Source organism: Oncorhynchus clarkii, chromosome 19, assembly GCF_045791955.1.
Source record: "Oncorhynchus clarkii lewisi isolate Uvic-CL-2024 chromosome 19, UVic_Ocla_1.0, whole genome shotgun sequence".
NCBI classification, from domain to species: domain Eukaryota; kingdom Metazoa; phylum Chordata; class Actinopteri; order Salmoniformes; family Salmonidae; genus Oncorhynchus; species Oncorhynchus clarkii.
In genome coordinates, this window is record NC_092165.1 from 56,885,766 (window position 1) to 56,908,017 (window position 22,252).

Here is a 22,252-nt window from a genome sequence, read left to right on the forward strand (position 1 = left end):
TAGCCTTAGCAGGCTAAGCAGCAAGCTAAGCTTTTTAATCTGTAATATTTAGCCCCCCGTTGAAGAAATTAGTAGTTGCTGTTCATTTAGTATGGTCATTTAGTCCTGTATTTCTCACTGTAAAGTGACTGATGTGTATCCTGAATGTGATGACCATGTTTATTTATGTTTACCAGGTTCTACTTCGTTGGTGATGAAGACTTACTGGAGATCATCGGAAACAGCAAGAACGTTGCCAAGCTGCAGAAGCACTTCAAGAAGATGTTCGCCGGCGTCTCCAGCATCCTGCTGAACGAGGAAAACACGGTGGTGCTGGGCATCTCATCCCGTGAGGGCGAGGAGATCTTCTACAAGACCCCCGTGGACCTCCTCGAGCACCCCAAGATCAACGACTGGCTGACCCTGGTGGAGAAGGAGATGCGGGTCACGCTGGCCAAGCTGCTGGCCGAGTCGGTCACAGAGGTGGGCGCGTTCAACAAGGGCAACTCCATCGAACTCGATAAATACATCGATTGGATCGACCGATACCAGGTACGGAACGTCGCAGTGGGCTATTGTTCATCCAGCAGTCAGCCATGATCATGTTGAGTCGGCAATGACACAACAGAAATTGGCCACGACCCACAATCAATCAATTTTATTTACATAGCCCTTTTCACAAAAATATTTGTCACGAAGTGGTTAACGGATAGTAATCCGGTTGGTAGCCCCGAAAGAATATCCATGAAAATTGTAGTCTGACCTGTAACGCCCACAAAGATCTTGAAACCAATTTAAACATGTTGAAAAACATCTCTCCCTCTACTAACTCCAGGCTCAGCTGGTAGTGCTGTCTGCTCAGATCGACTGGTCTGAGAAAGTGGATGCCGCTCTGACCACCATCTCGGGTGGCGGGGACATGTCGCCCATGTCGAGCGTGCTGACCAATGTGGAGGCCACCCTGAACGTGCTGGCCGACACCGTGCTGATGGAGCAGCCTCCACTCCGCAGGAGGAAGCTGGAACACCTGGTGAGTGGGAGATGACACATCGGCAGACATTCTGGACAAGTTGGTTTGGAAGAATGGGTGTAGCTTTTGAGAAGAGCTTTCTCCAAGTAGGATTTCAAAGATGATTAATTGTTAAATGCACAGACTTAGGCATCAAGCTTTTCTCTGTCAGTCCCACTATCCAAACTGATGATAAAGTAAACTGTTTGTGCTCCTTTCCTATAGATCACTGAGCTGGTCCACCAGAGGGACGTGACCAGGCAACTGATCAAAAACAAGGTCGACAACCCCAAGTCGTTTGAGTGGCTCAGCCAGATGCGCTTCTACTTTGACCCCAAGCAGACGGACGTGCTGCAGCAGCTGTCCATCCAGATGGCCAACGCCAAGTTCAACTATGGCTTTGAGTACCTAGGAGTCCAGGACAAGCTGGTCCAGACCCCACTGACCGACCGCTGCTACCTGACCATGACCCAGGCCCTGGAGGCCAGGTTCGGTGGAGCGCCCTTTGGTACGCTCCAAGTACTGCATGCCACTCTCTAGACAAGGCCTGGGTAACTCCAGTCCTCAAGGGCCTGATTGGTGTCACACTTTTGCCCCAGCTAACACACAGGACTCCAATAATCAACTAATCATGATCTTTAGTTAAACGTGTAATTAGTTTAAATCAGGTGTGTTTGTTAGGGATGGGGGGGAAAAGTCTGACACCAATCAGGCCCCCGAGGGAGGACTGGAATTGCCCAGGCCTGCTCTCGACTCTACATAGCCAATAAAGTAGACAGTTTAAATTCTGAAAGCCAAACTGAGTTGTAACTTTATAGAATATCCTCTGGTGATTTTTCGCTCTTTATTTCCAGGGCCCGCTGGAACTGGAAAGACCGAGTCTGTGAAGGCTCTGGGTCACCAGCTGGGACGCTTCGTCCTGGTCTTCAACTGTGACGAGACTTTCGACTTCCAGGTACGCTAATACTGACTGATACTTTACACTAAAAGAGGCTAATCTTGGATTAATGTTATTTTCCGAATCAGAGAAGCCTTTCTTTTATTTATTTTTTTTATAAAGAAGATCTGTTTATCTGTCTCCAGGCGATGGGTCGTATCTTCGTGGGCTTGTGCCAGGTAGGCGCCTGGGGCTGCTTTGACGAGTTCAATCGTCTGGAGGAGAGGATGCTGTCGGCCGTCTCACAGCAGGTCCAGTTCATCCAGGTGGCCCTGAGGGAGCACAGCAACCCCAACCGAGACCGCAGTACGTATCTCCACAGACTCATTAAAAGCTTCTTAGAATTTCATTTGAAAGTGCTTTTTAGTCCATGAAAATGTGTTGTCCGAGAGGCCTTATGTCGGTGCACTTAAGAATGTAAGTTAGTCAATGTCACCGTTTCCCCCTTCTCCAGGTGCTCCTGTCACCTGCGAGCTGCTCAACAAGCAGGTGAAGGTGAGCCCCGACATGGCCATCTTCATCACCATGAACCCCGGCTACGCCGGCCGCTCAAACCTGCCCGACAATCTGAAGAAGCTGTTCCGCTCCTTGGCCATGACCAAGCCCGACCGCCAACTCATCGCCCAGGTCATGCTCTACTCACAGGGCTTCCGCACCGCGGAGATCCTGGCCAAGAAGATCGTGCCCTTCTTCAAGTATGTACTATATTATCTACTATTATGTAGTATGTACTATATTTCCAACAACATTTGAGAGATCAAATAATGTGAAATCTTTCATACATGACAGCACTACTACCCCTCCCTGAAAGCTCTATTGGTTTTGTGTTCCTTCTCATTGACTGAAAATCTATTTTTCTCTCTGTGCACCTGCAGGCTGTGCGACGAACAGCTTTCATCCCAGAGTCACTACGACTTTGGCCTGCGAGCTCTCAAGAGCGTGCTGGTCAGCGCCGGCAACGTGAAGCGGGAGCGCATCCAGAGGATCAAGAAGGATAAGCGTGAGCGCGGCGAGAACGTGGATGAGAACGAGATCGCGGAGAACCTCCCCGAACAGGAGGTAAAGGAACTGAAGTATCTTTGGGTTTTCTCTCTTCAGTTTTCTGCATTATTAAAAACATACTAAAACTACAGTCACAATACACTTCCAGTTGTATGACCACCAGCTAATCCCATGAGCCATATTTTTTTTTACACGGGTTTATTGCATATTTATTGCATATTGCTTTTCTGTTATCTAGAAGGGGTTGTCGCCTAACCTCTGTGTGTCTCTGTCCGTGTTCAGATCCTGATCCAGAGTGTGTGTGAGACCATGGTACCCAAGCTGGTGGCTGAGGACATCCCCCTGCTGTTCAGCCTGCTGTCGGACGTCTTCCCAGGCGTGCAGTACATGCGCGGCGAGATGACGGCTCTGCGCGAAGAGCTCCGCAAGGTCTGCGCCGAGATGTTCCTCACCTATGGAGACGGAGACGACGTGGGCAGCATGTGGGTTGAGAAGGTACGTAATGTCGTCCCCAATTATTCACTCTGTGTGATTTCACCCAGAAATAGACACCTACTCATTTGAGGTGTGCAAGGCTGTCATTAAGTCGAAGGGTGGCTATTTTGAAGAATCTCAAATATAAAATATATTTTGATCTGTTTAGCACTTTTTTGTGGTTACGACATGATTCCATATGTGTTATTTCATAGTTTTGATGTCTTCACTATTATTCTACAATGTAGAAAATAGTAAAAATAGAGAAAAACCCTTGAATGAGTAGGTGTTCTAAAACTTTTGACCTGTAGTGTAGATTGGCAAAACCAAACTCTTTCTTTATCCTGATGTCAATTGTTACATCTATGACAGTATTGTTACTACTTTGAACTCTAACTTGAATGTAATTCCCTTAGAACCTTTGGTGCCGACATTGATTAAAATGTCTGAATTTGAAACCAGGTTTGTCTGCACTCCCAAGATGTCAGCTAAGTGTCAAGTCTGTAATGTTAAACCATATCATTCCAGGTGCTCCAATTGTACCAGATAACCCAGATCAACCACGGCCTGATGATGGTGGGACCCTCTGGCAGTGGCAAGACCATGGCCTGGAGGGTGCTGCTCAAAGCCCTGGAGCGCCTGGAGGGGATGGAGGGTGTGGCCCACATCATCGACCCCAAGGCCATCAGCAAGGACCACCTGTACGGAACCCTAGACCCCAACACCCGTGAGTGGACCGATGGGCTCTTCACGCACGTGCTCAGGAAGTAAGTATTAGCAGGCTTCAATGTAATGTATTGTTGTTCAAGCTATTCTATGTAGTGTGTTGATTTTAAGCACCACATGGTCTCGCGACACGACTGGTGTCCCCCAGGGCTCCGAACTAAGCCCTCTTGGTGTCTCTTGTCATTGTCAGGTTGATGACACTCCAAAAGTTTTTCTCTTTTTGTATTACAAATCCAGTCAATTAATTAATCGATTGTTTTGGGGATTTTTCATCCCAGGATCATTGACAACGTGAGAGGCGAGTTGCAGAAACGGCAATGGATCATCTTTGATGGTGACGTGGACCCCGAGTGGGTAGAGAATCTCAACTCTGTGCTGGACGACAACAAGTTGCTCACCTTGCCCAACGGAGAGCGTCTCAGCCTGCCGCCAAACGTATGTCGTGTCCCCTCGAGCCAGATCCCTTTTTAATGAAAAAAAATCCAGAACCATGACACAAGCTTTACATCTGTAATACCATTGGTCACCCTGTGAAGTCCACTTTTGAAACACACTTGCACATACTGATTCAGTTTTAGTCCAGATGGAGGTTTAATTTGAGTGTGAAACTGCGCCATTGAATTAAACTGGTCATTATCTTTTAGTAAAAAAAAAAAGATATAGAAAGAGTTGTGTGCAACTCTTTTATTTATTTATATAGTTTACAGTTTATTCACTGTTAGTCAGCACCACCACACTAAACAATTTTATATGGGTGTGTTCCAGCTCCAGCTTTTTATTGGTCCAAAGGGGACTACCATTAAAACGATTTACATTTGGATCTGTGACATCAGCATTCCTCTCCATAATGTGGTGTCTGTAGGTGCGCATCATGTTCGAGGTGCAGGATCTGAAGTATGCCACCCTGGCCACTGTGTCACGTTGTGGCATGGTCTGGTTCAGCGAAGACGTGCTCAGCACTGACATGATCTTCAACCACTTCCTGGCGCGTCTGCGCAGCATCCCATTGGACGAGGGCGAAGATGAGGCTTTCCGCATGCACAAGGGCACCGAGGACGAGGGCGAGGAGACCGCCTCCCCCATGCTGCAGGTTGGTACTGTTGCTACCCGGGTCCTGTTCAGTAGGGCGCAACAAAACACTTGTTTCACTCTGTTGGAAAACATTTTCTCCCTATTGAACACAGCCCTGGCTCATCTAGCGTTACGTTAACAGTCTTATAACACCCCCCATTGTCCTCTCTCTCCCCCTCTCCAGATCCAGAGGGACACAGCGGCCATCCTGCAGCCCTACTTCACCTCCACTGGGCTGGTGATCAAGACCCTGGAGCACGCCTCCAAGATGGAGCACATCATGGATTTCACGCGGCTGCGTTGTATGGGTTCCCTGTTCTCCATGCTACACCAGGCCTGCCGCAACGTGGCGCTCTACAACAACAACCACTCAGACTTCCCCATGCCCAACGACCAGCTGGAGCGCTACATGCAGGTCAGTCAGCGGTGCCACAGCGCCTCCTGCTTGTGGGGAGGCTAAATGGAGTCCCTCAGGGCTTGGTGTCAATTCCATTTTAATTCATTTAAATTTAGGAGATTAATTGAAATTGTAGTTCAAGAATTGAGTAGTTAGGGGGGGGGGTGCAAATGTTTTTTCAATTTACTTGGTGGATTGATTGAGTTGAAACTATCCTGTCAGACTGGAGACTTACCCCAGATAATTAAATCTGATGAATCCAGAGAACATTGCACTAAGCGTCATTATTATTATTATTATTATTATTATTGAGTGCTTTTCAAGAATCCAAACAATAATACTACATGGGTTTGTAACAATGCTGCACTAATTGTGAACTTGATTTTTGTACAATAAATATATTAGAAAAAATAATGAATGGGTTTTATAAATGTTAAACCATATTTCTGCCGTTTGTGTCCACAGAGGTACTTGATCTACGCCGTGCTGTGGTCCTTCTCAGGCGACGGCCGGCTGAAGATACGTGGCGAGCTGGGTGAATATATCCGCCGCATCACCACTGTGCCCCTGCCTTCGGCGCCCAACGTGCCCATCATCGACTACGAGGTAGGAATGGACGTGCTCTTGAATCTCAGATCATCAAGCTGAATAACAAAGTGGCTCACCCATTTAACTCTCATTAAAATTCAAAAGGTTATTTATTTAAATTGTTTGTCCTATCCTGTGGTAGAACTGGAGCCAGGGCATAACATTAACTTTAAATTTTAAATGAATCAACTTTTTGGTCCACCAACCACTGGCAGGTATATAAAAAAAATCTACCAGCCATGTTTTTTACCAGACAAATGTTTAAAAAAAAAAAATGGCACTAAAATTACACCAACAAAACAAAAATGGATGAGGATGCTTTGTAATGTTTCTAAAACATATGTATTACTAGTTAGAAGTAGTGTGATATGTTTAATTTATTTTTTTTGTGACCTTGAGTATTTTAACCAAAATATCACAGATGAGACAAATGTTCACCTGCCCCTTTAAGGGCAGGGGGTTACCGTGGTAACGTAACAAGTCATGTTTGTGCCCGTGAGATTCTGTTGAAACTCAAAAATAGAAAAACATCCTAGCTTGTGAACAAACTATGTAAACAGCTGGGAAACACGAGGGCAAAGTCTCACTTCAGTAGATTTTTCGTTCTAAAAATGAATCTTTCACTCAGCTCTTCACAAGCGAGGCAGTGTGAGGAGTCATAGTTCTTTGTTGCGATTTCATTTACCAGCTATGAAACAAAACGACATACTTTTAAGACTGCTACTGCAGCATTGATATTACTATAAGTGAAATACTTGCACTGTGGAGCCCCGACCACCCGCTAACGTGGCTGGTGGAATATAATTTTTACCCGCCGATGCCAAAATGTATCAGCATGTGGCGCGTGTTAGACCCTGATAGGAGACCTAAATTTTCCTGTTTTCCTGACCATATGAGCTAACTAAGAGAACTTCTTGTCCCTAGAATTTTACCACAACCCTCATTGTTTTTGGTCCCGTCAGGTCACCATCTCCGGCGAGTGGCAGTCGTGGCAGGGCAAGGTGCCACAGATCGAAGTGGAGACCCACAAGGTGGCTAGCCCGGATGTTGTGGTACCCACCCTGGACACGGTGCGCCACGAAGCCCTGCTCTACACCTGGCTGGCTGAGCACAAGCCCCTGGTCCTCTGCGGCCCGCCCGGCTCGGGTAAAACCATGACCTTGTTCAGCGCCCTCCGAGCTCTGCCTGACATGGAGGTAAGTGTGGTCCCATCAGGAACGCTGTTTACTGGGGTTAGATGGCGCTAGACCTGTGGGTTTCAATTGTAGTCTAAACTGAACTGGTCTGAGTCGTGGGGTGATTCTCAAAATGCATACTACCGTGCTCTGAGCATTCGAGGGTCAGAGTACGAGTCCAAATCAAAGTAGGAGTACAGTTATCAAATGCGTACTCTCTTTGTACGTATTTTCACGCATGCATCGTTGTGGGTTTCAACTGGAAGTATGCAAAGAAATAAGAGGCAAACGCGTCAAAAAATAATTACACAATGTATTTAAAATCAATGTAATGTTTTATGCGTTCTCCGTGCAAGAACGTCCTCTGAGAATACACTTGGAACACGGTAGTATGCATATTTTTTTGTTGTTGTGCTGAATTGGAACAAAAGCCGGCGCACCCTGCATCCCTTCAGCTGGTCACCATAGAGATGGACTTAGGTCAGCTTCCAATGTCCACTTAGAATGCATACCACTTGGAATGCAAAACCCAATACATTGCTAATTCCACAATAAGTATGCTAGTGTGGGCATTGGACCAGAGGCTACATCTTCAAGTGTGCCAATGAGTCTGTCAAATGAATAATAGGTCTTCCTGCCAAAGTTAACCCTTTCACCTCTGCTCCCAGGTTGTGGGTCTGAACTTCTCCAGTGCCACCACCCCGGAGCTCCTGCTAAAGACCTTTGATCACTACTGCGAGTACCGTCGCACGCCCAACGGTGTGGTCCTGGCCCCCGTGCAGCTGGGCAAGTGGCTGGTGCTCTTTTGTGATGAGATCAACTTGCCTGACATGGACAAGTATGGTACCCAGAGGGTCATCTCCTTCCTCAGACAGGTGAGGCGGTCTCAGCGTGTACATACATACACACGTACTGGCTGTGTCTCAATAGGTTTAACATGACTCCTTCCTCAATGGCCTTTCTGAAGTAAAGGAGACCAGGAAGGATGCCATTTGAGAATGGGCCGGTGTGTTCTGAAGTTAAACACAAATGCAACCCTGGTCCTGGACCGCAGGCATTTGTTTTAATTTTTTTATTTAACCGACCTGTGTTGAATTTAGGAAATCACTGAATTGATCAATTATCTGTTGGTCAGGTGTGTTGCCTGCAGCATTCCAGGAACAGGGTTTCCTACCCCTGCACTAAGGCCTATGTTATGCTGAGTTCCTGCGAGAGCATTAGCTCACCTTCCTCTGGTGTTTTCCCCTGCAGATGGTGGAGCATGGAGGCTTCTACCGTACCTCAGACCAGACCTGGGTCAAGCTGGAGAGGATCCAGTTTGTGGGAGCCTGTAACCCCCCCACCGACCCTGGCAGGAAGCCCCTCACCCACAGGTACTGTCAACATGACCTATGTCCATTTTGAGACCATGTAGCTTTTTCCTAGGTCTTGTTTAGTAGTAGCGACTCACATGGTACACAGCGTGGGAGCGACGTGACAAACTCTAGCAAAATGTTTTGAAACGGGAAAAGGAGTGTTTTGTATAGGTGAAGTAGTCCCCTACCTGTTTTCAGTCAGTTTTCTATCGTTTGGTGCCTAATGAATACGACCCCGGAGTCGACTCACTGTGGTCGGTTTTGAATGATGGGTAACTGTTGGTATTTTTTTTATTTTTTTATTCCAGGTTCCTGCGCCACGTGCCAGTGGTGTACGTGGACTACCCCGGCCCCGCCTCCCTCACTCAGATCTACGGCACCTTCAACCGGGCCATGCTGCGTCTCATCCCCTCGCTGCGTACCTTCGCTGAGCCACTCACCGCCGCCATGGTGGAGTTCTACACCATGTCTCAGGTAAGAGCTTACATATCAAACATAGACGGATAAAGTAGTAGAGGTATTTACAGTTATCTGCAGTAGTAGAAGTATCTGCAGTAGTAGAGGTATTTACAGTTATCTGCAGTAGTAGAGGTATTTACAGTTATCTGCAGTAGTAGAGGTATTTACAGTTATCTGCAGTAGTAGAGGTATTTACAGTTATCTGCAGTAGTAGAGGTATTTACAGTTATCTGCAGTAGTAGAGGTATTTACATTTATCTGCAGTAGTAGAGGTATTTACAGTTACCTGCAGTAGTAGAGGTATTTACAGTTATCTGCAGTAGTAGAGGTATTTACAGTTATCTGCAGTAGTAGAGGTATTTACAGTTATCTGCAGTAGTAGAGGTATTTACAGTTATCTACAGTAGTAGAAGTATCTGCAGTAGTAGAGGTATTTACAGTTATCTGCAGTAGTAGAAGTATCTACAGTAGTAGAGGTATTTACAGTTATCTGCAGTAGTAGAGGTATTTACAGTAGCAGAAGTATTTACAGTATTATTTTGAGTTATCAAATTTTGCCATGACTTATGCCATGTTATTTTGATATCTGACTGACTAACAAGATCAATGGGGGCCCCCTGGAGGTCAGGGCCCCTGGGCGCGTGCCCGGGTCTGTATTCGACGACAATTAGTTTAGATGGCTGGCGTAGACTAACATGCTCATCTAAAAATGGTTACCTGTCAGTGACTGACGAAACCAGAGAGAAACTGCTGATGCAAAATCAAATTTTAAAATGGTGTATTCTACTATTCTGACTCTAAACAGTAAGTTGAGACTGAGTGGCTATGTTTTATTTTATATATATATATATATAAGAGCCACTATAGGAATCACTCACAATGTCTGATTTTTGTAGTGCTGAACACAATGGTAGGATAGGATGTAACCTAGTCCCAGATCAGTTTATGCCATCTTGTTAAAACCTCAGGTTGTTAGCAAAACGTCACAAACTGATCTGGGACCAGGGTAGATTGGATGTGCTGTAAGAGAACTGACCTTTTTGTCCTCATGGAGCATGTCCCTCTGTCCACTACAGGAACGCTTCACCCAAGACACCCAGCCCCACTACATCTACTCTCCCCGTGAGATGTCCCGCTGGGTGAGGGGCATCTTCGAGGCCCTGCGGCCCCTGGAGACACTCCCTGTGGAGGGTCTCATCCGCATCTGGGCCCATGAGGCCCTGCGCCTCTTCCAGGACAGGTGTGTGGCTACTTCCCTAAGGACTGAACACACAGACTCCCCCAAAGTAGCCTAGTAGAATCTTTGGGGGAAAGATTGTTTAGCGTTATTAATATGGCTTGGAGTTTTCCCTTGCCGGGAATAACACCAGGTGCTTGTTCCAGGCTGTAACCTGGAAAATCCTGAGTTTTCTCGATTGTGTGACCTGATTTGATTTTAAAAGTCGGATGCAAAGAGATCAATGTTGTTGTCTAAGCCTGTTAAAACTATTCTCTCCCATGCACAGATTGGTGGAGGATGAGGAGAGGCGCTGGACAGACGAAAACATTGACATGGTGGCCCTCAAGCACTTCCCCAACATTGACCGTGAAAAGGCCCTCAACAGGCCTATCCTCTACAGCAACTGGCTCTCTAAGGTGAGCTTCCTGCCCATAGTAGCAATATAATACGCTTCTGTTTATACAGACGCAATATAAGTAATTTTTATATATATATATTACTGCACTGTCCCTTTCGCTAAACCTGCAATAACATCTGCTAAACACGTGTATGTGACCAATAAAATGTGATTTTGATTTGAGATGCAATATAACATGGTTCTGTTTAATTCTGTGTATCAGCATATGTTGCAGCATCACCTAACTACCATATAGACATACCCACTGTAAATGTAGAGCCAAGAAATTGACAATCATGGCTTGTGTTGGTTAAATGAAAGATGTTTTTGTGTTAATGGCTGTCTGTCCCCATCCTCAGGATTATATCCCAGTGGAACAGGAGGAGCTGCGAGACTACGTCAAGGCCCGTCTGAGGGTCTTCTACGAGGAGGAGCTGGACGTGCCACTGGTGCTCTTCAACGAGGTTCTGGACCATGTCCTCCGAATCGACCGGTAAATTTTAAAAAATACTTCTCTGCTTCAACATTGTGAAATTTAGCACGTGGATACACTTTAGTTTTTTTTTTATATGACTCCTTACTTGACACTGTTAAAAACGGCCAATTCATGTCCTTTTCCAGAATCTTCCGACAACCCCAGGGTCATCTCCTCCTGATTGGAGTCAGTGGAGCAGGAAAAACCACCCTGTCCCGTTTTGTGGCCTGGATGAACGGCCTGAGTGTCTATCAGATCAAGGTTAGTAAAGAAAAGTCCTGTGGTAATGGGTAACTGTAAATCTAACTCTGTTCCTTTTTTAATTACAATTTTTAAAGCTATCTGAATCGTCATCTCGACACAATACGACAAAATATTATGGGTGGGAAAAGTAGTGTTTCAGAAGTTTTTTTTTTTGTGTGTTTTTTAAGTCTGTGGAATCCATCGGATGTTTTATTAAATGTTTTTATTTCACCTTTATTTAACCAAGTAGGCCAGTTGAGAACAAGTTATCATTTACAACTGCGACCTGGCCAAGATATAGCATAGCAGTGTGAACAGACAACAACACAGAGTTCCACATGGAGTAAACAAGTCAATGTAAAAATGGAACAAGTCGATATGTAGGTTCTAATGCGTTGAGTGGTTGAATGAGGTGCTGACTGCATTGTGATGTCTGTGTCCAGGTCCACAGGAGATACACGGGTGACGACTTTGACGAGGACCTGCGGACGGTGCTGCGTCGCTCCGGCTGCAAGAACGAGAAGATCGCCTTCATCATGGACGAGTCCAACGTCCTGGACTCTGGCTTCCTGGAGCGCATGAACACCCTGCTGGCCAACGGAGAGGTAGAGACCGCCAACCCAAGCTTACACTTTAATACTCAAAAATAGAACAGTCTCCGGTCCTCTGTCTGCACTGACGTTGAAGAGACAGGATGGGGTGAAGGCCAAATCAAGATCATATTGCTTTTTACCTATCTTGTCAGCTCAGAGCAGAAGGGACAAGGAGAAGGTAGTCACTTTAAACAGATCCCCTGTCGCCTCTTCCATTGGTTCCTACCTAGATACTGCTATTGAGAAACTTGTTGTTAGGAAATACCATACCCTCAAGTTCCTATATACATGACCAAAGGTATGTGGACACCTGCTCGTCCATCATCCCATTCCAAAGTCATGGTCATAAATATGGAGTTGGTCCCCTCGTTGCTGCTATAACAGCCTTCACTCTTCTGAGAAGGCTTTCCACTAGATGTTGGAACATTGCTGCAGGGACTTGCTTCCATTCAGCCACGAGCATTAGTGAGGTCGGGCGATAAGTTCTGGCTTTCAGTCGGCTTTCCAATTCATCCCAAATGTGTTTCATGCTCTAGCAGGGCAGAAATTTGCTGACTTGATTTGTTGGAAAGGTGGCATCCTATGACGGTGCCTAGTTGAAAGTCACTCTGAACTCTTCAGTAAGGTCATTCTACTGTCAATGTTTGTTTATGGAGATTGCATGGCGGTGTGCTCAATTTTATACACCAGACAGCAACGGGTGTGGCTGAAATAGCCAAATCCACTATGTCCACATACTTTTTGTGTGTGTGTATATTCTCTAACATGTGTCCCTGCCCAGGTGCCAGGTCTGTTTGAGGGTGACGAGTACGCCGCCCTGATGACCCAGTGTAAGGAGGGCGCCCAGAAGGAGGGCATGATGCTGGACACGCATGAGGAGCTCTACAAGTGGTTTACCAGCCAGGTCATCAGAAACCTACATGTGGTCTTCACCATGAACCCCTCATCTGAGGGCCTGAAGGACCGCGCCGCCACCTCCCCTGCCCTCTTCAACAGGTGGGGGCCTCCTATATCCACACCTGCAGTCAAGGCCTAAAATGTACTTTTTGTTCCACCAACCACTGTGGCAGGTAGATGGAAAAAATCTACCAGCCACTTAGATTTTTTTTACCAGCCGAAATGTTTATTCATAATTAACAAACATAAAAAACAGATGACCATGCTTAATGATTCTAACGCAAAAAAAATGTATTTGTAAGAAGTAATGTGATAAATTGCTCAATTTCGTTACATTTTTATTAACCAAAATATCAGATGAGACAAAATATTCAGCTGCCACTTTAAGGGCGGGAGGTTACCGTGGTAACGGGGCCACTCGAGTCATGTCACGTGGCCATGATTTTGGATCTGACTAGTAGACCCCGCATCTCTTCGCTATCACACAGAGCCTCCAAAAAATGAATCGATCAGCACAAAGCTCCCCAGCCAGGCCTTGTTACTGCGTGAGATGGGATATAGATTTTGTATTTCTTTGTGCGATTAGCAGCTATGAAACAGCAGAAAAACAGCTACTGCAACATTTATAAATCACAACTAGCAAATGTGCTTCTATTTGACTTTTTGTACTAAATGTTTATTTGCAAATGTAACGCTCTCTCTGTAGAGCCCTGCAAATTGACCACCCACCTATGTGGCTGATGAAATACACCTTCTTACCTGCCAATACCTAAATCTACCGCATTTGGCAGGTGCTAATGTTATGCCCAGCCGACAGTACAGTGGCGCTGGTATTACCTTAGTAGCTGACTCTAAACCCACTGAAATATTTCCATTGAACAGGTTTGCACACTGTCACTGGTCCCGAGTAGTGGCTGATTCGGAAGTATTAGAAAAAAACATATATATTTTTCATTGAATTGATTCTTTGGGATCCCTTTTGGATAGACAAGACACAATGTACTCAATCCCCCCCCAGTCGTTTTCAGATCTGTCATGATTGTACCCTTCCGCTGCAGTATCTTTGTTGGACTCTCATAACTCTTTCTCCCTTCCCTTCCACAGGTGTGTGTTGAATTGGTTTGGAGACTGGTCAACTGAGGCCCTCTACCAAGTGGGCAAAGAGTTCACCATCAAACTGGACCTGGAGAAACCCAACTACAAGGTGCCTGACTACATGCCGGTGGTGTACGACAAGCTGCCCCAGCCACCATCTCACCGCGAGGCCATCGTCAACGGCTGCGTGTTTGTCCACCAGACACTGCACCAGGTAAGACTCACGCTTTGGTAATCAGACCTGGGTTCAAATTGTGTTTGTTTTTTAATTATTTTTTCAAATACCTCAGCTGAGCTCGCCTAGTGCAATGGAATAGTCCCAAAAGTGCAAAAACACGGCCCTTCTGGCACTCCAGGCAGGCTCAAACAAACCCTTAAAGTATTTGAAAGAATAGAAATATCAGGCCTATGCACTTGTGGAGATCTGAGAGGATTTGATTGGTGTAAGCAATATAGTGAAACTACTTGATTATACCTGTCAATTCCTCTCAGATCTCCACAAGTGGGCTTAGAGGTACGATTTGAAACTGGGACAACATTTTAAACCAGGTCTGTCGAACATATGACGGTAAAATGGTACTCACGTTTGCTTACGATGGCGTTCTTCCTCCTCAGGCTAACAGCCGGCTGTCCAAGCGTGGCGGGCGCACCATGGCTATCACCCCGCGTCACTACCTGGACTTCATCAACCACTACGCCGACCTGTTCAACGAGAAGCGCAGCGAGCTGGAGGAGCAGCAGATGCATCTCAACGTGGGCCTGAGGAAAATTAAGGAGACCGTGGACCAGGTGACGGACGCTTCCTTCCATAATGGTCTTTCCTGACAAACATTAACTTAAGACGTGGATAGAGCTAGCTAGCTACAAAATAAAACAGAAGGGAGACGTACCATTCTGGGCCTCAATAACAGCGGGCTCCACAAGTGCATAGGCCTAGCTAGCTAGCTTGCAGATGTACAATTTGGCTCAGTGTTTCAAGATTATGGTAGATCTGTTTGGATTTTTATTGTCCGTTCGAGTTGTTTGTCACCACAGTCTGTATCTTGATCTTCACCCATAGGTGGAGGAGCTGCGTCACGACCTGAGGATCAAGAGCCAGGAGCTGGAGGTGAAGAACGCAGATGCCAACGACAAGCTGAAAAAGATGGTCAAGGACCAGCAGGAGGCGGAGAAGAAGAAGGTAAGAGAGAGAGGAACTATTTCACTGTATACCAGTGGTCTGACAATACCGTCCCTCTGGGCCAAGAAATAAGCAGATCAGGTCCTGATGTGGCTCCCGGGCTGGGACTTTCAGATCTCTGCTGTATACTAACCTCTGTGGAAGTAGATGGTGGTTGTATTAGACCTGTGTTTTCCATTGGGATTTCTAGGTGATGAGTCAGGAAATCCAGGAGTCTGTGTACAAGCAACAGGAGAAGATCAAAGACAAACAGCTGAGTGTCAAGGTAGACCTGGATCAGGTGGAGCCCGCTGTTATTGAGGCCCAGAATGGTACGTCTCCCTTCTGTTTTATTTTGTATTTAATTTCCTTACACTTCTGATGACTGCTTTAGACATTGTTGCAAAATCAGCTTAGAGGCAGACGGATCTATTTAACAAGCAGTGTTGTTTTGGGAGCGTTCATATTCGCAATGTCACTGCTGCTGTTGAATGATTACATCCCCAAGTTTACATTATGAGATGCCCAGCTGATAGAAACAACAAGTTTACATTATGAGATGCCCAGCTGATAGAAACAACAAGTTTACATTATGAGATGCCCAGCTGATAGAAACAACAAGTTTACATTATGAGATGCCCAGCTGATAGAAACAACAAGTTTACATTATGAGATGCCCAGGTGATAGAAACAACAAGTTTACATTATGAGATGCCCAGGTGATAGAAACAACAAGTTTACATTATGAGATGCCCAGCTGATAGAAACAACAAGTTTACATTATGAGATGCCCAGCTGATAGAAACAACAAGTTTACATTATGAGATGCCCAGCTGATAGAAACAACAAGTTTACATTATGAGATGCCCAGCTGATAAAAACAACAAGTTTACATTATGAGATGCCCAGCTGATAGAAACAACAAGTTTACATTATGAGATGCCCAGCTGATAAAAACAACATTGCTCTTTTTGAGCAGATTTCTTTTTCTTTCCAAGTTCTTTATTGTCCTCTCTCCCGCGGTCTCCCGGTACGAGATGGATATCTCTCTTCTTAATCTAACTTCTCTGCTTTTCTTCTCACTTTCCCTCTTTGCTGTTGATTCTCCCCTCCGTCCTCTTGTGCCCCCCCCCTCCTCTGGCCGGGGTTAGCCGTTAAGTCCATTAAGAAGCAGCATCTGGTGGAGGTGCGTTCCATGGCCAACCCGCCGGGGGCGGTCAAGCTGGCCCTGGAGTCCATCTGCCTGCTCCTGGGGGAGAGCACCACAGACTGGAAGCAGATCCGCTCCATCATAATGAGGGAGAACTTCATCCCCACCATTGTTAACTTTTCTGCCGATGAGATCAGGTGACCATGAGTGTTTTGTTGGAGGGGGAAGATTGCGGCGGTGGGGTTTGCGTGACCGAGGGAAGGGGTGTCTGTGATTGATCATTGGCAGAGAGGAGTTGTGTGATTTGACATTTGATTGAACCAATTACAGAGCGGTTTGGTTTGAACTGCCGACATGTTTTGGCACTTCTGCAGTGAAATCTAGAGCAAGACGCATTCCTGCTAGCAAGTTTTAAGAGATCCAAAATGGCCTCTTTCTTCAATGGAGTTCAAATACCTAAATACCTCTGCCCTGAAACACAGTCCCTTTGCCCCCCTCTTCCAACCCTGCTGCTGTCAAACCCCCCTCCTCCCACCCCTTCTGTCCTGCATGGTTCCTAAAGAGTGGCCCCCCCCTCTTTTTCCCTCCCCCCATCCATCCCTCCCCAGCCGTCAGCTCTATTAAGCGTCACCATCTTGTTGAAGTGCGTGCCATGACCAACCCCCCTCCCACGGTTAAGCTGGCCTTAGAGTCTATCTGCTTACTGCTGGGCGAGGAGACTAATGACTGGAAAAAGATCAGACAAGTTATTGTCAGGGACAATTTCATCACCAACATAGTCAACTTTGTCTCAGAGGACATGAGGTACTGTGCTTATCCGTTTTATATTACTCTGATCGCAATCTTCCTCACGCAGTTGTGATTCACTGTATTATTGTTAATTGCCAAGTGGTTGTCTTGAGAAATCAGAAGAGTAATGTACTGATTTTTTTTTTTTATAGTAGACCAATCTTGGCATGATTATGCTCATTGAATCAAGTTAGCATCTCCAGCAGTTGGCTAGATATGTTTTCTGACCGTAGTTGGTAGAAAAACAGTCTGAAATCAGTCACTACGATCTGTATCCATTTGGATGAAACATTTCAAAATGATTCATACTAAATAGAATGTAATTTTCCAGTTGAAGGGGAATTTCACCCTAGCTCTGTCAGTCATTACTACCCACTATGTCATCTACCCATCAAAAATATCCCCAGTCCAAGCTGCAACAAGTGCATTTTCATTTCACCGGTAGAATCAAACTTCCTGTGTATTCGTCTGCTCCAAGTGTACCACCACTCCGGCATTCATAGCGAATGCACGATGCACGACGGGGCCAGAGCATGAAGCACCACTCAGCTGTAGTCTTTCAGTGAATCGGCCAATAGGAGCATCGCTGAAAAGACATCTAATGGCTCTGTCAAACAAAGACAACCATATCTACACCCAGATGTATGGTGTGGTCGGTATAACATAGAGGCTTCGTGAAATGCCTTTTTAGATCTCATCCATCACATCAATACACCGGATGTTGTCATCGGGTGTATCGTTCGGCACGGGAAACCCAGACCTGCTGCCTTTGTGGTCAAATATGTGTGAAACACTTCTCACTGTGCTAGAAGCGTTTCAGACACGATCCAAGTCATATTTTGGTGAAATTTCCCTTTAAAAGCTGTAACAACCAAAAGGCTTTTTTTAAATGTTTGCTTCCTTGCACGCCACCCCCTTCGTACATAATTTCATCATAATCATTTCTGAATACCCTGCTTTCAATTTAATTCATTTGACATTTTTATACAATTGCCTGTTGCTCTGTCCTAACCCTGTGACCTCTATTGTAAATGCAGTGAGTCAATCCGTGAGAAGATGAAGAAGAATTACATGTCCAATCCCAACTTCAACTACGAGATGGTCAACAGGGCCTCCCTGGCCTGTGGCCCCATGGTCAAATGGGCCATCGCTCAGGTAAGGAAACCACCACCCACTGACCTTTATAATGGGAACGGTTTAAGGGTGAATCTAAAGTCTTTCCTCGATTCCTTGCATCTTCTCTCCTCGTCTCCCTCTCAAAACACATTGGAGGAGAATGTCATAGAGGAGGATTCTTGGATCTTCCAATGCATTTGGAGAGGAAGTATTTGAGATTCATGTAATGTCTAATGAGTGCCAGGAGTAAATTCTTCCTTACCATGTGTGTAAAAAAATTATAATAATCTGTACCTTACTTATAACCTGCAGTTATAGCCTGCAATTATATTGACCCATCTCTTCCCCCTCTTCTAGCTGAACTACGCTGACATGTTGAAGCGCGTGGAGCCGCTGAGGAACGAGCTGCAGAAGCTGGAGGACGATGCCATGGACAACAAGTCCAAGGCAGAGGAGGTGGAGCAGATGATCCACGACCTGGAGTCCAGCATCGCCCGTTACAAGGAGGAGTACGCCGTGCTCATCTCTGAGGCCCAGGCCATTAAGGCAGATCTGGCCGCCGTCGAGGCGAAGGTAGGGAAGTCCATCCACCCATAAAACAACCATTTCACCATCTCCATAACCTTAGGAATTAGCAAGAGATACCATTTCTCCATAACCTTAGGAATTAGCAAGAGATTTAGGAAATGCGTTTTAGAGCAAATAGTGTGTTTTCAAAGAAAAGGGCGTGGCATCTCAACTATGAACATTCTGAAAGTCAATGCCCTAGACTTGACAATAGAATGTTGCCCAATGGGATGAGTCTTCAGTTTAAAACTCCATTCCAATGCAATTGAAGACTAGGTGGAAAAGCCCTGTATCAATCCAATCCATCGTTGTTCTCATTGTTAAATCCGACCTTGACCGTCTTCTGTGAGTGCAGGTGAACCGCAGCACAGCCCTGCTCAAGAGCCTGTCTGCCGAGAGCGAGCGCTGGGAGAAGTCCAGCGAGACGTTCAAGAACCAGATGGCTACCATCGCCGGGGACTGCCTGCTGTCCGCAGCCTTCATCGCTTACGCGGGCTACTTCGAGCAGCAGATGAGGCAGAACCTCTTCACTACCTGGTCGCACCACCTGCAGCAGGCTAACATCCAGGTACTGGGGGCGGGGGGGTAGGTCACCTGCAGCAGGCTAACATCCAGGTACTGGGGGGGGTAGGTCACCTGCAGCAGGCTAACATCCAGGTACTGGGGGCGGGGGTGTAGGTCACCTGCAGCAGGCTAACATCCAGGTACTGGGGGGGGTGTAGGTCACCTGCAGCAGGCTAACATCTGGGGGGGGGGGGGTGTAGGTCACCTGCAGCAGGCTAACATCCGGGTACTGGGGGGGGGGTAGGTCACCTGCAGCAGGCTAACATCCAGGTACTGGGGGGGGGTAGGTCACCTGCAGCAGGCTAACATCCAGGTACTGGGGGGGGGGTAGGTCACCTGCAGCAGGCTAACATCTGGGGGGGGGGGGTGTAGGTCACCTGCAGCAGGCTAACATCCGGGTACTGGGGGGGTGGGTTGTTCAGTGGCTCATGTAATGGGGGTAGTTCTCAGCACTAGGCTTTCGTTGACATCATGAGTAGGGGAGGGGTCATGAGTTTTTCCATTTCAAATGAGGGATGATGAGGATTAAAAATACTGGCCTTAATGATAAATGACCTTGCCGGAGATGTGGAGAATTGGGTTGGCTCCCACGGCTATTTCCTAGGCTTTAGTTCAGAGGGCTAACTGTTTTAAGTCGCATGGACAACCCAAGTTCGAAACGTAGACTTTTACGCCTACTCTGGCAACTCAAGGCCTTATTCTATGTAATGTTCTAGACTCCCATTTTGTATGGCTAAGCAGATCTGTCTCTCCCACTAGTTCCGTACGGACATCGCCAGGACTGAGTACCTGTCCAATGCGGACGAGAGGCTGCGCTGGCAGGCTAACTCCCTCCCGGCGGACGACCTCTGCACCGAGAACGCCATCATGCTCAAGAGGTTCAACAGGTGAGTGTGTCCATCCGAATCACAATATCATCCACTTTTTTTTCCACGTCTAGGAGTTGAAGTGTTCTAAATGACCAACACAGAGTGGTAGAGGATGATAGTTCTATCATAAACCTCTATAGAAAGCTAAACACTTCGCTGTGGATCCTGTCAGAAGATACAACACTTTACCATGGAAATGTTTGTATAATGAATGCCTATCCTAGTTCCACGGTGCATCCAAGAGTGTGATGGATAGACTTTTTTAAATTATTTTTTAAGACTTCTGGAAAGCTGTCCATTTCTTTGGGCTAAATGAGATTCTAATACATCAAAAAAATTAAACCTTTCCCAGGTATCCACTGATCATCGACCCGTCCGGCCAGGCCACAGAGTTCATCATGAACGAGTACAAGGACCGCAAGATCACCAGGACCAGCTTCCTGGACGACGCCTTCCGGAAGAACCTGGAGAGCGCCCTGCGTTTCGGAAACCCTCTGCTTGTGCAGGTCAGAACAGACTTCTAGGTCGATCCAGCATGTTCCAGACCATGTGTACCTCTATAATAGCATGCTAGTAACACATGCTATTCATCTGAATACATTGGGAGGTAGTACTCTGCTTCTGCCACAAAATATAATCTCCCTTGAGACTGGTAACATTGTTACTATATTTAACATAAGCTTTAACGTAAATGTTAGGTCCAGTAGCTAGCTAGCGAATGCAACGTTTGGTTCTGGGTTCCAAGATTACTGTTGGGCTAGCCAACCTTGGTTCATTTGGATAAAACCATTTAGCTTCCATGTAACTAATGGCAATATGTAACAATGTCTCCCCCAGGATGTAGAGAGCTACGACCCCATCCTGAACCCGGTGCTCAACAGAGAGGTGCGCAGGACCGGCGGACGCGTGCTCATCACCCTTGGCGACCAGGACATTGACTTGTCGCCATCCTTCGTCATCTTCCTCTCCACACGCGACCCCACAGTGGAGTTCCCTCCAGACCTGTGTTCTCGTGTGACCTTTGTCAACTTCACAGTGACACGCAGCAGTCTGCAGAGCCAGTGTCTCAACGAGGTGCTGAAGGCCGAGAGGCCCGACGTGGACGAGAAGCGTTCCGACCTCCTCAAACTGCAAGGTGAGACGCTTGCTTGCGCAACTCTCGTTCCGTGTGCCGACAGTCTCTTGCATTTAGATGATGAATCTATCCAGAACCTGATTTCATGTGAATGAAACTCGCATACGGATCTGACTGCTGATATGCAATGCACACGAAAGTATCTACTCTCTACTCTTAGTCCTATTTTATCCATTAACCCTCCCTCCCTCCACCAGGTGAGTTCCAGGTGCGTCTGCGCCAACTGGAGAAGTCCCTGCTGCAGGCCCTGAACGAGGTCAAGGGTCGTATCCTGGACGACGACACCATCATCACCACCCTGGAGAACCTGAAGAAGGAGGCGGCGGAGGTGACCAGGAAGGTGGAGGAGACTGACATTGTGATGGCTGAGGTGGAGGCGGTGTCGCAGCAGTACCTGTCCCTCTCTTCGGCCTGCAGCTCCATCTACTTCACCATGGAGGCCCTGAACCAGGTACACACACTGCTATCTCTTATAAAGATTATCCCTTGTGCAGACAGCGTCTTGCATTAAATGATGAATATATCCCAAGCCTGAGTTCATGTGAATGAAACTCTTATACGGATCTGACTTCTGATATGCAAGTCTCTTCTAGTTCTGTTTCTATGGTGATGACCCTCTTAAAAACCTTCTAGTAGTGAACCAAAAAGTACTGTACCTGTCCGTCTCCAGATGCACTTCCTGTACCAGTACTCGCTGCACTTCTTCCTGGATATCTACCACACGGTGCTGTACGAGAACGCTAACCTCAAGAGTGTTAGCGACCACACTCAGCGCCTCACCCACATCACCAAGGACCTCTTTCAGGTAAGCG

The 22,252-nt window shown here is 46.5% G+C and overlaps 1 protein-coding gene and 2 non-coding genes across 3 annotated transcripts in view; all 3 read left to right on the plus strand.

Annotated features, from left to right (window-relative positions):
- The window catches only part of LOC139375414 (dynein, cytoplasmic 1, heavy chain 1), a 54,833-nt gene that overhangs the window by 23,336 nt on the left and 9,245 nt on the right, over positions 1–22,252 (plus strand). Inside the window, exons 24-59 of the mRNA XM_071117178.1 lie at positions 177–531; positions 815–1,009; positions 1,214–1,496; positions 1,843–1,943; positions 2,072–2,231; positions 2,380–2,620; positions 2,801–2,984; positions 3,210–3,422; positions 3,930–4,168; positions 4,406–4,562; positions 4,990–5,217; positions 5,383–5,613; positions 6,061–6,201; positions 7,146–7,379; positions 8,027–8,233; positions 8,610–8,731; positions 9,022–9,187; positions 10,249–10,412; positions 10,678–10,807; positions 11,148–11,281; positions 11,410–11,524; positions 11,950–12,111; positions 12,881–13,095; positions 14,101–14,305; positions 14,707–14,880; positions 15,152–15,271; positions 15,462–15,582; positions 16,402–16,597; positions 18,227–18,344; positions 18,663–18,878; positions 19,228–19,440; positions 20,196–20,323; positions 20,658–20,811; positions 21,143–21,440; positions 21,638–21,891; positions 22,111–22,245. Coding sequence (XP_070973279.1) covers positions 177–531; positions 815–1,009; positions 1,214–1,496; positions 1,843–1,943; positions 2,072–2,231; positions 2,380–2,620; positions 2,801–2,984; positions 3,210–3,422; positions 3,930–4,168; positions 4,406–4,562; positions 4,990–5,217; positions 5,383–5,613; positions 6,061–6,201; positions 7,146–7,379; positions 8,027–8,233; positions 8,610–8,731; positions 9,022–9,187; positions 10,249–10,412; positions 10,678–10,807; positions 11,148–11,281; positions 11,410–11,524; positions 11,950–12,111; positions 12,881–13,095; positions 14,101–14,305; positions 14,707–14,880; positions 15,152–15,271; positions 15,462–15,582; positions 16,402–16,597; positions 18,227–18,344; positions 18,663–18,878; positions 19,228–19,440; positions 20,196–20,323; positions 20,658–20,811; positions 21,143–21,440; positions 21,638–21,891; positions 22,111–22,245 — 6,709 coding nt within the window. The remainder of the gene's footprint in view (positions 1–176; positions 532–814; positions 1,010–1,213; positions 1,497–1,842; positions 1,944–2,071; positions 2,232–2,379; positions 2,621–2,800; positions 2,985–3,209; positions 3,423–3,929; positions 4,169–4,405; positions 4,563–4,989; positions 5,218–5,382; positions 5,614–6,060; positions 6,202–7,145; positions 7,380–8,026; positions 8,234–8,609; positions 8,732–9,021; positions 9,188–10,248; positions 10,413–10,677; positions 10,808–11,147; positions 11,282–11,409; positions 11,525–11,949; positions 12,112–12,880; positions 13,096–14,100; positions 14,306–14,706; positions 14,881–15,151; positions 15,272–15,461; positions 15,583–16,401; positions 16,598–18,226; positions 18,345–18,662; positions 18,879–19,227; positions 19,441–20,195; positions 20,324–20,657; positions 20,812–21,142; positions 21,441–21,637; positions 21,892–22,110; positions 22,246–22,252) is intronic.
- On the plus strand, positions 21,493–21,564 carry LOC139375566 (small nucleolar RNA SNORD50). Its single transcript, XR_011627818.1, has one exon. It is a non-coding gene; the product is annotated as a small nucleolar RNA SNORD50 (small nucleolar RNA).
- On the plus strand, positions 21,947–22,018 carry LOC139375567 (small nucleolar RNA SNORD50). The gene has a single exon (XR_011627819.1). It is a non-coding gene; the product is annotated as a small nucleolar RNA SNORD50 (small nucleolar RNA).